The following is a 15,682-nucleotide window of genomic DNA, read 5'->3' on the forward strand; positions in this document are numbered from 1 at the left end:
AAGCCCCTGTAAATAAAATATTTTGTTTCCTACAGTATCAGTCTCAGTACTTTTTGAACAGACCTCGTATTGTATACAGATGTATGAAGTGGGTTATTTAATATTTTTACTGGTTGTATCTTATATATATATATTTTTTTCTAGGTTTCAAAATACAGTGATACAGTGGCTGAAATCTTAGTGACTATCGTATTAACAAACTTCAAACAACTGCAGACAAGGAGAACAGCACCAGATTTCCATTATGTAACCTTGATAATAGGAAATGCTGATAATGAAGTAGTTTTTAAACAAAAAATTATGTAAGTCAGGTTGCTTAAAACTTTCATAATATAATATTTATAACATCCATGAAGAAAATCAATTCTGTTTTACTCTGTACTTCATGCAGTTATTTGTACTAAAACAAAATGGTTAAAAAGTGTGTCCACGGTGTTTTTAAAAAAAACAAACAAATACAAAAACAAAATCCTAACACAGGAGTAATATACAGGAATTGCATGAGATTAGAGTTATTACTTATCAATAAAAGAAATATATTACAGTTCTTATACATTATCACTTGTACTATCAATGTAATGTTTATACATGCAAATACAACAGTTATTAATAGTCAATCTAAATAAGAACACTGGCTTGCTGGCTTTTAAATAATATTCATATATTATGTTGGGTGCAACTGCCTTCACCTCCTTATAATATAAAAAATAAAACGTATCTAGATTATATTTGTTCTACTTAAATACCTGCAGTATTGTGTTTTTCCTGTCTATTCTTTTATACATATTTCCCTAAAAATAGCTTTAGTTACCAAGCCCCTGGTCCTTTCCCTCATAATTTACCCAGTCCAATTTTGGATCCCCAAACAATCCTTATTTTTATGTCCTTTGCCCTTTAGCCCCTTCCTCCTCTGTTCTCCACACCCTCATTATTTATCCAGGCCAATTCCCATGCCTTTTGGATCCCCAAAGGATCCTTATTTGTGTTCTTTACCCCTGTCCTAAAATGTGGAGATTCACCCTAAGCCTCACATAAAAAAGAATATTTAACTCCTCCACTCCTGAGTAGTGAACTTCTACTTGGGTGGTTCCTGACTCCCACCCAAGAGGAATCATGGCATTATATCATAGTTCATCGGATACTGTTTTCTCAAGGGAGTATCAGAAAATTTCAGGCCTTCCACCAGTCTTTTCCCATGTTACACTATATTTAATATACCTCTCCATCATTCATTTAATATCCTCCCTTACCCTTTGCTTTTAAACATAGAATGTGTCTTTACTTCCTCATTTTCCTAACTATTGTGGTTCCAAACATTGCTATTTTATGTTTTCCCCGCTATGGTATTCTCCCTTCCATTTTTAATTTTTTTTCTCCCTTGTATTATTCAGTCCCACTCAAATCTTCTTGAATGCCTCTAGCTTTGTGACTTCCCTAAGACTTTTTTTGTCCTTGTACTTGGATACCTTCATTCTCCTGGGTTTAAGAGTTTGCCATTCTGTATTATGGTGTTGCTTTTCTTTTGCTGTCTGTATAAGATTCCAGGGTGCTCCCTTCCAAGGAGATCCCTGAGTAGCTAATTAAGTTTAGGTACTCAGGGATCTTAAGACCTTATTTATCCTCCTTTATAATATACTGCTGTTGTTTATGTGTAAAGATAAGTCTAAAAGGGAAACCCTGTCTATATCTTGTATTTGCTTCTCTGAGAGATAATATACTTTCATTCAAGGCACAGACAGAAGAGCAGCTCCTCATTGCAACTCATAGCACTTCTCTAGCAACACCTCTCCCCTCTCCTAGCCCTGGCACTGAAAACAGCAGAAGAATTCGCCCTGGCACTTTTTTCAGAATGGGTGAGAGGGGTTAGTTCTGGGGTTGCCTAGTTGGTGCTGATAGGTGGGGTGGATTAGAGCCCCCCAACCTCAGTGGGGAGGGGCTTTAATCCACCCACTCCACCATCCAGCACCATCTGAAAAAACCTCAGACCTAACTCCTGCCACTCCCTTCTCTCTCTCCCATTCTGAAGACAGCACTGGGAGTAGGGCCAAGCTGCATCAGCCCAGCCCTGCTCATGGTGCATACAGACGCAAGTTACTGAAGGCGCTCCATTTTGGTTCAGATTGTTGTGGGATTAGCCCCTTATAAAGCCCTCTGCAGCCATGCACTTGTTTGGTCACGTCTGTAGAGCACTTTCAGGGTCCAGATTGCACAAAAGTTGTCACTTCTGTCTGCATCTTCATTTCTTTCATTCTCCTTAATGTTGCCTGTGACAAGTCTTGAAACACTTGCGTTTTATATCCTCGTGGAGTAGGATCTCTAACCTTCTTCAGAATTGCTCCTCTTGTTCACAACAGAGCACAAATTTACCATGTCTGTTGGTTTGTTTGAACTGGAAGTTCAGTGAGCTCTGTGTGCTCTCTCTACCAGGACTGGTTTGGTTTTTTTTCCCAGCTGTAGGAAGAAGTAGAATAACTGCTTTAAATATTCAGCTGAATCTCCCTTCTGAATACCTTCTGGGAGTCCTTTTATTTTTTATATTATTTCTTCTCTCATTTACTATAATCTTTTTTTTGTTGTTTTTTTTTTCCATGCAAGCTCCTTTTCTTTGTTTTCACACATCTTAATTTTATTTTTCAGATGTATAGCTAATTGCAGGTTGCCTTCCACCTTTATTTCCAATTCTGCGACCCAGCCTCTGATTTGTTTTATTTCAGCTTTGATTTTCTCAGACTGTGCCTCCATAAAATATTTTAAAGCTCTGATTTCTGAGATTAACTCATCAAAGTCCTCTCTCGTCAAAGGGCATATTTGTCTTTCTCCTTCTCTGTTCTACCTTTTCTTTTTCCCCTTGCAGCAGCCATCTTTTACTCTGCAGCCCCTATAAGCTGTTCTGTATGATCTTCCAGCAAGTTGTTTCTTGGAAAGTAACTTTTCAAATTGCCCCCCAGCCCCCTTATGTGTGTGGTATGCATTATATAAATAGGGTAAATACTTTGGGGAGTCAAGAAGGTCGGGGATTACCAATGGACTGTGCTGTCTCTGCCCCCGGGAGGTCTAGCTTCATGCAGCCACTTTGGTGATGTCAAGTGAGCCTCATCCATAGTGTTATTTAGTTACTAAATGATAACCCAATATGCAGGTTAGAAGTTCTCTTTTACATATTATATCATTCTGAATATCAACAACAGAATCAAGACTGGTCTACAGTCTCTTTCAATGCCACACTACTACTATCACAACTGTAATTATTTTAATGAAATAGTTACCTCTATATATTCCATTGTGTATGCTTAATATCTGTTTACAAATAGTTACCTCTGTATATTCCATTGTGTATGCTTAATATCCGTTTACAAATATTGTTACAGGGATTTGGCTTTGCTGAAAACTGGAAATTGGACTAAAAAAATTGAAGTGAAAAGAGCTCTCAGGTCAGAGGAACTTAGCATAAATGTAATCAGTTCTGACTATGGTAGGTTAATTGGTAAGATTAAGATTTAAAAACAACAGTTACCGATTTTTAACGAATAGTAAAACCAGTGTCATTTAAATGAAACAAAGCATATAAGAAAAATGAACTAATTTAGAAATGTTTAATTGTGTTGTATATTGTTATAAAAGTAGTGATTATGGCTGTCTAATCTCAGCATCATAATTTAGGAAACATCAAATCTTTTATTAAAGGAATAAAACTGCTCTATTCCCACATTTTTGCCACTTCCTGAGTTGAATCACTTCCTGGTGATTGACATCCAGTATAATAACTGAGCTGTGATCTGGCTTGCTTACTTGGGGAAGTGAGTAAAATAGTTGGCTGTTGCATTGCAGTGTAAACTCATTGCTTAGTTGTGGACTCGTTTCTGTTTCAGATGTAGTTGCAGGGCCATTTTTGGCTTGTACTTATAGTTTGTGATTCTCTTCAAGGTATGGTTTGCATGTGGACCTGTCCAAATGACAACTAAGTCTACTCAGTAGAGTGGTATTTATATGTCTAAGGCTTCTTAGGACCTGAAATTGTAGCTGGCCTAGTAGCAGGAGAGAAAGGAGGAAAAGGACCACCTTCTCATATTAGAGTCCAGTAAGCTAGGGGTAAGGGCACTTTGCCAGAAGTGAGGTAGACCTTTGTTTTAAGGGCTCATCTCCAGTGAGAATAGTGCTGTAATCACCAAGCCACAGGTGGGCATTGACCAGACCCCTCTTAAGTCTTTTATTTGAAATTGTCTGGTTAATCCAGAGGGTGTCAAACACATGGCCTGCACACCTGATCTGGCTTGCAGAGCTGTTCCATCTGGGCTACCAGAAATTGGGGTGTGGCCAGCTGTGAGCGTGGCCTACTGTGAAATTTGGGGCCCCTGTGAAAATGACCCTTGGCAGCAAGCCGGTGAGTGAAAGCTAGCAACACAGCAGTTAGTTGCCCTTCAGCTGCCTGGCCTTCTACTGCTTGTGTGCCTCTACCACAGCAAGTGGCTGCCTGGCCTGCAGCCACTTCCCCAATGCTGCTGAAATGATCATTATCAGATCTGGCCCATGTAGTTCTGTGGTGTGGACCCAGGGCCCCACAAGAATTTGGAAGAAAACAACCAAAGCTTATTGTGGGATGAAGTTGCTGTAGATGGAAGGTGCCCATGAGTTCTAGCCTAGTTGCTTGTTACCAGTTTGGCAGAAGGTTTCCCACGGTTCATTTTATCCAATGAATATTAAGTACAAGGCACAGTGGTTCAGCTTCAAGAGCAGGGTTGACAAGGGGACTAGACTAATGCCTAATCTGTGCTCTGGAAGCAGCAGATGAAGATTCAACCCCCCTCTGAGTGAGAGCAGCTTAGAGTATAGATTTCCTACTTCTTGGGTGGTACTCTAACCACTAAACTATTGGACTAAAATAGGGAGATACCTCTATCACCACCATTTTATTTTTGGCAGGTAAATGCACAGCTATGTAGGGTGAGTCTGTTTAGTCAAAGCGCAGAATCTGAAATTGTACCTGAGTGCCAAAAATGGTGCATAAAGGAAAATGAGTGCCATAGCGTCTGCCTGGTCTACAGAAAATTCTTCCCTTTTATACTTATATCAACTCTACCCTCAAGATTATTCTGGATGGTCCTCTGTCTCAGATTCTCACCGTTTCAATTGCTAACATGAGTGATTGGTACCACCTGAGTTGGGGGGGCACTCGCCCTCTGGCTGGACAGAGACCAGGGGGCCCTCCCATGGCCAATCCTGCAGGCCAGGGTGTGGGGGTCCCCCCATGGCCGATTCTGCCAGCGGGGCGGGTTCCCCTGTGGCAGCTGATCCTGCTGACCCACAACTGGCAGCAGCATGTCACGGCCACTTCTGGGTCAGTGGGATCGGCCATGGAGGGACCACTTCTGGTAGTCTCGGGGGGGGGTGGCACCAGTGCTCTCACCTGCCTCCCCCCCACCCAGGAACACTGGCTGATGGGGTGCACCAGCACTCTCAAGGGGTGCATGTGCACCCCCTTGAGCATTGCCACTGGTTGCTAATAATTTCCATTTGCCCCCCCCCCGAAATAAATCCACTACTCCTTCTCAGACAAATGATTCCAAAACATTCTACCCTGTGTTTATGCCTGTCCAAACTAAACCTCTTTTTAGTCCCTTCTCCTTCATGTCTTGGCCACATTAGCAACTCAAGTTCTATTTCAGATTTGGCTATCCTAACATTTAAAGCCTTAGTAGTGAATACTTCCTTGCATATAATCTTGTATATATATTTTGTTGTCTAAAGCTGAAAATATTATTAGTATCCACTGCAAGAAGTGGTATTAACCTCTTAGTTTTGCTTATGTCAGTGGAAATAGTGCTACTAGCATTCCCCAATGGCAGCTTGTGGTGCAATTCTCAGTGGAAACTGCAAAATAACATCAGAAATGCACACTTAGAACACAGTAGCAGTTTAAACAAATGCAAATATAAATGGATTAAAATAAACACCACATTCTTTACAGTGGTGGGGGCTAAGCTTTTTGGAAAGGCAGACTTACCTCCCTGAGAGCCACTGATCCCCTTCCCATGTCTAATCCGCTGCCCTGCTTTCTCCTTCCTACCATACCTGCTGCTGTGCTGCCTGCCCCCTTCCTGATCTATGTGCCCTACACAGAGGCTGCCCATGCCACTTGTGGCACATGTGCCACAAATTGTCCACGTAGCTAAGTGATTTTTACAGGAACTGTATTTAAATGTCCTGAATTGTCTGTGTTTAAGATCTCAACCATAACATTCCACTCTTATAGTATTTCCACAATTGAGAAATGATACTATCAAAATCCCGGGGGCCACGTTAATAGCTACTGTATACTGTTTCCCCTCATTGTGGAAGTAAATGATAACATAAGAAAATATTTTAAAATGTATTTTAAGTGTTTTTTGTCTTTGTCTTTATCTTTGAAAGTTGGGCTTGATATTCAGCAAAACTATACAGCCTTTTACTTCAGAACAAAAAGGTTTGGAAATCAAGTAGTTGTACACAGAAAATCAGATGCTAAGTCTTCACTTGATGTATATCACACATCTTCAATAAAAGCATCTTCAGCGAGAATAGATACGGGTAAATAACACACTAATAAAGAACCACATCCTTTTCTTATTGCTCTTATCAATGGGAGCTTGGTCACTTTCTTCAGTAGAAGATGATTTGGGCCCTATAGTTATTCATGTCTCTTCGTAGTCGAGTAATATGTTGCATGATTCATGCAAATAGAGTATATTAAGGAATTTAGGAATGACTACATGGTAAACTTCCTACTGCTGGTAGCAACACCATCAAGGTCACTGCAGTGTTCTAGGGAGCGCTGCTTTTTAAACCAAGAGCAGCGTAACCATCTCTGCATAGCACTTCAGTTGGGTTAATTAGCACTGCTGAATGATGCTGTCAATTGGCCTGACCCCAAGCCAGTTAGCTCACCAAAGTGGATATGTCTATACTGTTGCAGTGTTAGAAGGCAGCCTGCCTAGAGCAGCTGAAAGACATTGCTACTAAAGACAGCAAGTATATCAGACATAGTCTTTGTATGTTGTCATTGAAATTGACTTGATGTTAACAATCAAGTCAATTTTCATCAAATACAGCTGGAGCACTTGTTTCTGTAAGGATATGTTTCTTTATGGATTTGGATTTGGGAGCACTTTTCGATTTGGGATACTTGGCACATGTTGAAGGCTTCAGTGGGGATGCTTGCAGTATTCAGTGGGGATAGCTATTGGTTGCTAATGAAATAGTCTGACCAGCAAACCAAAGAAGTTTTTCTGGCTGACAGCCAGCAGATGGAGTTTTTGACCCAAAAGTTTTGGGGGTAAACAAAGATCTAGTATCATATATAAGTTTGAGCCTTGTTTTTACTATATGAGGTACTATTAATATCAATGAGCTTTAAAAAGTCAATATTTATTTATTGCACTAATTTAGGAGGAAGCACCTGTAACCAAGAGGTCTCCTACACAAGATCTGGGAACAGAGAATGCAACCATCACTGTAAGAATAAAGATGCCTGTGGACATGACTGTTGTAAGTTTCATTTAAACGTCATTATTTCCCGTATCTAAATTTGGAGGGTCCTACTTTCTTTTTTATTACACAAGGGCAAGTTAAGACAAATTCTGTTCATGCCAGTAGTTGCATTGACATAAAAACAGCATAAGTAAGACAATCCTGTTTAGAGTGCTAATCGGATGCAACCTAAAAAGAAAAAGGTAAAAATTCTCTGGGTAATAAAATGCAATTTAATACTTTATATAACATGTCTAGCATTTAATAGCAATATTCAGCTTTTCATAAGTTTGCATAAACACAAATGTATCAATAATTATCATAAAGGTGTTTTTAGTGGCAAAACTCCCATTGACTAAATAGAAGATTCTTTTCATTCCTTTTCTTAGGTAAAATTGGAGTTTCTCAGAAGTCTGAGTTGAAGAGAGATTCAAAATTTTCTTCATACCTATCTGACTTAAGGAATAGAAGCTCAATTTCATCTGTACCCCCAGTGAAACGATTAAAGGTTCGTATGACAATATTGAAATGATTCTTTAGTCATTTTAAGTTTATATGTAGGTTGGAACCATGTTGTTAATAAAAAATAAACATGCACATAAGCAGATCCCAGATTTCAGAAAGAGGGTGTAGCAACCTGAGTTGCAGGGGGGCTGCATCCTGGCTCCCAGACTTCCCACCCCCCACACTAGGGGACAGATCGTGCTGCAGGAGCAGCAGGAGGGGTCGTTTTTGTTTTGCTTTGTTTTCTAAGTCCCTCAGGCAGGTAATTATCTTCTTTCCCCCTTCCCCGTCTTTCCTTATCCTCTTTTCTTCCACTCCCTGCTCAGCTGCACATCCCCCACCTCCTATGCCCACCACTGCCGCTGTCCTCAGCTGAGCTGGGAGTGGCTTGGGAGATTCAGAGCTGCTTCTGCCCCTCCCCAGCTGGGCTGCAAGTGGAGGCAATCTTGGATAGAGACAGTAGTGGCAGTGGGGGGTGGACAGGTTCCCTTCTCCTGCACCTGCTCCTGGACTCTCAGGGAACACCAGTGGTATTGGGTAGGGAGGAGGGACCTGCCCGCTGCTGCTGCTGTCCCTGGCTGCGTGGAACCTGGCTAGAATTGGCAGGAGCAACCAGTGCTTCCCAGAATCCTGTAGTGGCCCTTTCTACAAATGCTGCCTTATCTATACTCAGCAAGTTTAGGAGAGTGTGTTGGACTTAATAGAAGGGACATTTGGGAACCACCAGTCTATGTGGCAAAATATGACAAGTGATTTAGTCATGCTGCTGGGCAGGACTGCTTTGGTGCACAAATGCCCAGAGATCTGCAGGTTTGAGAATAACTTTCCTCTTTAGAGTATGTTCATGCAGCATAAAGCACTGCTTTGCAGAGAAACAAAACTAGCTCCAAAAAATCTAGTTTGCACACCAGAAACAGTATAGCATTCTTAAGGCAGCACTCCTACCAGGCTAATTAGTCTGTTGAGGGAGTGCTGTGCTGACATTATACTGCTGCTGATCCAAGCTAGCCGGGATCTTTCCACACAGCAGTGCATATTCTCTAATTCTACAGTGTTTCAGAGTTTGCAGTTGCCCTTCTTCTCATCCTGATAAGTTTGCAAACTCTTTTTCCTCTAGGGAAAATGCTACCCTTAAGTTTTTGGAACGCATTCTTTTCTCCCTATAGAGCTTTCTACAGTGTAGGATATTGGGTCAATAGATAATATGGTTAACGGGTTAAGGATAATAACCAGCCTGAGCTTGCTGAGATGGGTGTATAACAGAAATCTCACTGGTTCAGTTGATCATTTTATTCAACTTTTCAATTTTTTTTAAACCTATCCTATCTGATAGTCGTATATTAAATCATTTAATGTATAATCTCTGAAATGTGAGTAATACTTTTATATATACATTGGCTTCCGTATTTCTGGCAAACAAGGTTCTTTGGATAGATATGATATCTTTTATTAGACCAGCTAAATAGTTGGAATTTATTGGAAAAATTGTTCTTTGCAAGCTTTCAGGCACAAACACCCTTCTTCAGGCAATAGGGAGAATCTGTTGGTGTTTGTGTGCTCTCCTGGATAAAATGGAAGCCAATATGTAAAATGCAGGTCTATGAAAATGCAAATGCGGGACAGTAAGGATCAGAGGAATGGCAGATGATAGGTGGGGGAATGGAGAGGAATGTAGAACTAGTGATAGAATGTAGCTGGTAAAGTGCAGACAGTTTACCTGGAGTAATTTGATGTTAGGCAGGTTATGTGCCATAAATCTAATGTCTATATGTAGCCCATGATTTTTTGTATCCAGTAGATTTATTAAGTTAAATTTGTAGGCTTGTCTATGAAAGGTGCTTTGTAAATATGCTTTGAGGATTAGAACTGAGAGATTGGAGAGAGTGGTTGTCTTGTGAAAAGTGTGCAGCCACAGATAATGGGGTATTTTTGTCTCTGATAGATTTTTTGGTGTGTGATCATTATGGTATGCAGTTGTTTGGTTTCTCCTACATATTTTCTATCAGGGCATTTAGTGCACTGGATGAGTTTGCAAGTTTGCATACCAGAAACAGTATAGCATTCTTAAGGCAGCACTCCTACCAGGCTAATTATATTACATTTCTGGAGGTCCAGGAATGGTGATGGTTCTGTTGTGGTATAGTTATTATGGGAGTGGCAGAGATGTGTTGGCAGGTTTTACATTTCTTGTCATGGCACAGTCTGGATCCATTCAGTGTAATGTGGGCTATAGAAAGTTTGCTTCTGGTGATGAGGTTAGCAAGGTTCAGTCAGGGCCAGATTAATGCATAGGCAAACTAGGCACATGCCTAGGACTCTGAGCCATGAGGGAGCCTGGTTCTTCCCTGCGCAGCAGCAGCATGAATGGCCCCATCCACCTCCCTTCCCTTCTTGTTTGTTTGCCTAGGCCCACTAAAGGATTAATCCAGCCTGGGTTTGGTGCTTTTTTTTAAAGGCTAGGATGGGTGGTTCTGGAAAGATCTCTTTGAAAATTGGATCTTCTATTAGTACGGGTTGCAGTTGTTCATGGATTTTCCATATGGGTTCCAGGGAAGTATGGTACATCATAACCAACAACCCTATATTCCTCACAAGGCACTAGTACTGTGGTCCAGATTATTAAAATACAATGAGACGCCACATATATCTTTCCTCTCACATGTACAGACATTGTAATAATTTTGTTTTGTTTTAAGATGCAGCTATTGAATCAAACTCAGAATGTGGATCTTAAACAATTTGTTTATACACCCAAATCTTTGCTGCCAGCATTGCCAAGGTACCATATTGTTATGATTAATATAAGAGAAGCCACATCCTATATATTTCAAATCCTTTAATTTATCTAAGTACTCAAGGGTTATTTTCTGAATCAAATTAGTTTTAATTTTTAGCCGCCTTTTGACCTGTGTTTTCACTGATTTTGTTTTATTAATTTGTATGAAGATCTGAATATGTAGAGTCTCCTGCATCATCAGTAGATCAGTGTGAAAATGTTGATAACCTTGGAAGATTTGAGAAACAAGTACAACAGGAGAGCTATGAAAAGATTAGTAAGTTAATATTAATATATGAGGCTTTATATGATTTTTCACTGTCTTGATTTAACTTGAATGTTTATTGTAAAATCAGACCTGTTGAAACCAGTAAATCAACATAGCAATGCAGGAAACTGCACATTTTAGATTATACAGTACCCTCAATACATTAGTTTTCTTTCTGATATCAGTGGAAATTACAAGAGTAGAGCTACTCAAATAAGATCCTTTAAAGGAACTCTTTAGAGATTAGTTCTAATACAGTTTAAATCTAATTATGTAAATACTACTGGGTGTGGTACTTGCAACTATGTGTATTTACATTGAAGCCAAGCAGAAGATAAGGAAGGGTGGCCTCGTGGAGACTAACTGGTTCAGTAGTGTATCCTCTATCTTTTCCCTTTGCCTCCTTTTTCATAGTAACTGAAGAATCTGAGTGAAATTTTAACACTCAGTATGTGTGATAGAAAATTGGCCTCTTAAGTTCACATTTTGTAGGACATCTTTCTTTGTATCTGTAGTAGGAAACGATTCTGTGTTTTAACACCTCTCAAGGTTGTAAATTTTCTATAAATGTATGTGTAGTAATAGAAAACATTTTCCCCAATTCTTCTAATCACTGTTTATGAAGGTACAAATGTTATTACACAATATGCAGTGTATGTAAGTGCAAAGATATTAATTGTTCTTAATTTCTAGTGCTCCATTATATTTTATTTTTAGAGTGATATAGAAAACACTGCTTAAAAAGAGTGTAAATCTCCCGAAGTATACTGCCTCCATATCTACTTAATATTTTTTAAAATTTTGCTGCCTTGGTGAATGTTCTTAACTCTACCTCTACCTAATTGTCACTGTAACTGATTATAGTTCTTTGGACCTGTAATAAATTCATTATTAATTTTATATTTTATGTAGTATATAATTTTACAGAACATGTCATACTCGATAATTAAATATAATGTAATAAATGGCAAGTGTTATAGATAAGATATATAATTAAAGTTTAAAATAGGAAATGCAAGAAATTACCTTTTTTAAAAGAAATTACATAATTTTAAGTGCTTTACCATTCAGATTTTAAAGTGTGTTAGTCCATTGTGATTAGCTCTTGGGGAAATAGTAAATAGGAGAAAACAGTGCAGAGAAAAAGGGACTGGGTTTGTAAATATTAAACTTGCTCTCAGACCAGAATTTTCATACACTCACAAGGAAAAAACTGAAGCTCAGATGATTTAGAATATGCATTAGAAGGGTCATTCACTGGAATCTAGAATGAAGAGGACTGTTTCTTATAATATTGGAAAACAGTGCATATCTAAGCCGTCTTTTTTAATGAAATCACTATAGATTTATCTTGGAAACATTCTTCAAATGTGGGTGAGAAGACCCATCAGGCAATGATGTCAAACAAAAATCTTGAATCTTCAATGCCTAACTTGACTGATGCAGATAGAAGCAGCTCTTGGTTTTCAAAGGCTCTGAATGTGAACTTTGAGTTGGGAGATGAGGTTTGGGATGATTTTGATGATGAGAAATTAATATATGCTTGCAGCTTTTCCAGTGATGTGGCAAATAAAGATTTAGGTAAGATTATATTTTTGTAACATGTTTGTTATCATTCTTGCTGAATGCTTACAGAATAGACAGTGTACCAGTTAGACTTCCCTAAACCAGCTTTTACCCTGTTTCGCTATAAGTACTTAGAGTTACAGAATCATAGAAGAGTAAGGCCTAGATATTTTTAAATCTGCAGGTCCAGATGACCTCCACCGAAGAGTGTTGAGGGAGCTGGCAGGGGTCATCACAGAGCCCTTGGCTCAACTGTATGAGCATTCGTGGTCATCTGGCCAGGTGCCGGGGGATTGGAAACTAGCTAATGTTGCAGTTTTCAAGAAACAGAGGAAGGAGGACCCAAGTAACTATAGGCCTGTAAGCTTCACCTCAGTCCTCGAGAAGATCTTGGAGAGAATCATCAAGGAGCACATCTGTGGGGGGCCTGCAGGGGAGATCATGTTCAGGGGCAAACAGCATGGGTTCATCAAAGGCAGGTCCTGCCTGACCAACCTGATTGCCTTTTATGACCAAGTAACTAAATCCATGGATGATGGTGTTGCCGTGGATGTAGGTCTTTTTAGACTTTTAAGAAGGCCTTTGACACTGTCTCTCACCCCATCCTCATCAATAAATTAAGTGACTGTGGCATTGATGTCTGCACAGTTGGATGGGTAAAAAAATGGCTGAGGGGGCACAACCAGAGAGTAGTGGTGGATGGGTTGTACTCAACCTGGAGAGATGTGAGCAGTGGGGTACCCCAGGGCTCGGTCCTTGGGCCTGTACTGTTTAACATCTTCATCAGCAAGTTGGATGAGGGGGTAGAAAGCACACTGTCCAAGTTTACTGATGACGCTAAGATGTGGGGCGAGCTGGACACATTTGAAGGGAGAAGAGAGGCTGGAAACAGATTTAGACAGACTACAAAAGTGGGCAGATTAGACTAGGATGGGGTTCAGCGTAGACAAATGCAGGGTGTTGCACCTTGGAAGAAGGAATCCACAGCATACATACAGGCTGGGGAGTTCCCCTCTTGAAAGCACAGAGGCAGAAAAGGATCTCGGAGTCATTATTGACTCCAGGATGAACATGAGCCGCCAATGCCAGACTCCAGCCAGCAAGGCCAGCCATACCTTGTCATGCATCCAAAGATGCACCTCAAGCCAGTCCAGAGAGGTGATACTCCCCCTCTGTGTAACTTTGATCAGGCCGCAGTTGGAGTACTGTGTCCAGTACTGGGCACTGCGCTTCAAAGGGGATGCGGCCAGCCTGGAGAGGGTTCAGAGGAGGGCCACCCGTTTGGTGAGAGGGCAGCAGGACAGGCCCTACAAGGAGAGACTGAGGGACCTGAACCTGTTCAGCCTCAGCAAGAGGAGGCTGAGGGGGGATCTGGTGGCTGCCTACAAACTCATCAGGGGAGATCAACAGCAAATAGGCAGAGCCCTTTTCTCCCCAGTACCACCAGGGGTGATGAGGAACAATGGTAATAAGCTGATAGAGAATAGGTTTAGGTTAGAGATCAGAAGGCAATTTTTTTACAGTTAGGGTGGCCAAAATCTGGAACCAACTTCCCAGGGAAGTAGTCCTTGCCCCTACCTTGGGCAAGTTCAAGAGGAGGTTGGATGATCACCTGTCTGGAATCTTGTGAACCCAGCATTCATTCCTGCCTTGGCAGGGGGTCAGGCTAGATGATCTCTTCAGGTCCCTCCTGACCCCCAGCTACTGTGAAACCATGAAACTATAAGGCATGAAGGGAACTCTGGAGGTCATTTAATCCAACCTCCTGCTTGAAGTGGGATCATCCCTAACTAGACCATCTCATACACATCCTTGTCCAACCTATTACCAAACCACACAATCAACCCTCTCACACAGCTTAACCTGCCACAGGGAAAAAAGGAAGACAATGACAGTTTGTGGCCTGCTGCTGCAAATAAGGTTATTAAAATGTGTGCTAGAGAATTAAAGAAGAGGACCCCCTTCCCCCAACAAGAAGGCAAATGCCTATCTTACTATGGAGTAAACTTCCTTCCTAACACCAAACATAGGGCCCTAGGCATATGCCTAGTTTGCCTATGCATTAATCCAACCCTGCCAATCACTAAGTGAAAAAGGGACCCGGTTGTGCTTATTTTACGCATTATAATTATTGAGTGAAAAAGGTAATATAAATATACAGTATTATATATACAGGGGCCTATGAGTTTGTTTGCCTAGGGCCTACTAAAGGGTTAATCTGGCCCTGGAGCTCTGTCTGATCCTGAGCAGAGGGACAAGACCCTCTAGCCAGGAACCTCTGGGTTTTTATACCAGCAGGAGAATTGGTACCCCAGTCAAAATCCCTAGGCTTAGCTGCAGCCAATACCCAATGCTTCTAAGGAAGACGAGCCCCCCAACAAGTGGCAACAGGCAGGGAAAACATTCCTTCCTGTGGCAACCAGCAAAGCGCAGTAACATGGGAAATATCCCTAGCATAGCTTAACATAGGCATAGCTACTTCTAGATCATCACTGACCAATGCTGATCTAACCTCTTCCTGAACACCTTCAATGATGGAGATTCCACAACTTCTCTGGGCAGTCTGTTCCACTGCCTCACTGTTCTAACAGTAGAAAAGCTTTTCCTTGTGTCATCTCTTACAACTGAAAAGTGATTGGATGTTTGTTAAACTGATCAGCAGAAAATATTTTTTTGTTAAGGTTATCAAATCGGTGCAATTCATTATAGCCTTTATCAAATAAGTGTAACCCTGGGCACGATACTAGCCGCGTCTTCACCTGAATAGTGGGATCCTGGGGTACCCACTAGCCAGTGGCCCCGCCCAGCTCCCTGGGTAGCTAGTGCAGGGTCCCCGAACAGAAAGCCTCCTCTTACAATCAAACAACCTTGCAGACTGTTATGAAACTATTTACAGAATTTAATTATTTACAAGGTAACATATAACCAATGCAATAGAACAAATATTACACTACATGACCTGGTGATGGTGGCTTAAGGGTTAATGCTTCTTGGATACACTTTACACTAGGGGAAAGTATGCAACTTACCCATGATGCATAAGGAACCAATACATAAATACATTG

The 15,682-nt window shown here is 40.7% G+C and overlaps 1 protein-coding gene and 1 long non-coding RNA gene across 4 annotated transcripts in view; one reads left to right on the forward strand and one right to left on the reverse strand.

The window, feature by feature from the left end:
- Nucleotides 1-15,682, forward strand: part of HFM1 (HFM1, ATP dependent DNA helicase homolog) — a 61,695-nt gene that overhangs the window by 39,379 nt on the left and 6,634 nt on the right. For 2 of the 3 annotated variants that reach the window (XM_019531127.1, XM_019531129.1), the window contains 8 exons: nt 145-302; nt 3,369-3,472; nt 6,409-6,564; nt 7,426-7,521; nt 7,893-8,011; nt 10,704-10,786; nt 10,954-11,060; nt 12,396-12,632. In XM_019531127.1, the coding sequence (XP_019386672.1) occupies nt 145-302; nt 3,369-3,472; nt 6,409-6,564; nt 7,426-7,521; nt 7,893-8,011; nt 10,704-10,786; nt 10,954-11,060; nt 12,396-12,632 (1,060 nt within the window). The remainder of the gene's footprint in view (nt 1-144; nt 303-3,368; nt 3,473-6,408; nt 6,565-7,425; nt 7,522-7,892; nt 8,012-10,703; nt 10,787-10,953; nt 11,061-12,395; nt 12,633-15,682) is intronic. The other variant, XM_019531130.1, reaches the window with a different exon arrangement.
- LOC109307301 lies at nt 10,294-14,786 on the reverse strand. Its single transcript, XR_002100226.1, has 3 exons — nt 14,702-14,786; nt 14,576-14,578; nt 10,294-10,322 (listed from the first exon to the last, which is right to left on the reverse strand). It is a non-coding gene; the product is annotated as an uncharacterized LOC109307301 (long non-coding RNA).

Source organism: Crocodylus porosus, unplaced genomic scaffold (assembly GCF_001723895.1).
Source record: "Crocodylus porosus isolate Cpor-Errol unplaced genomic scaffold, CroPor_comp1, whole genome shotgun sequence".
In the NCBI taxonomy this organism is placed as follows: Eukaryota; Metazoa; Chordata; order Crocodylia; family Crocodylidae; genus Crocodylus; species Crocodylus porosus.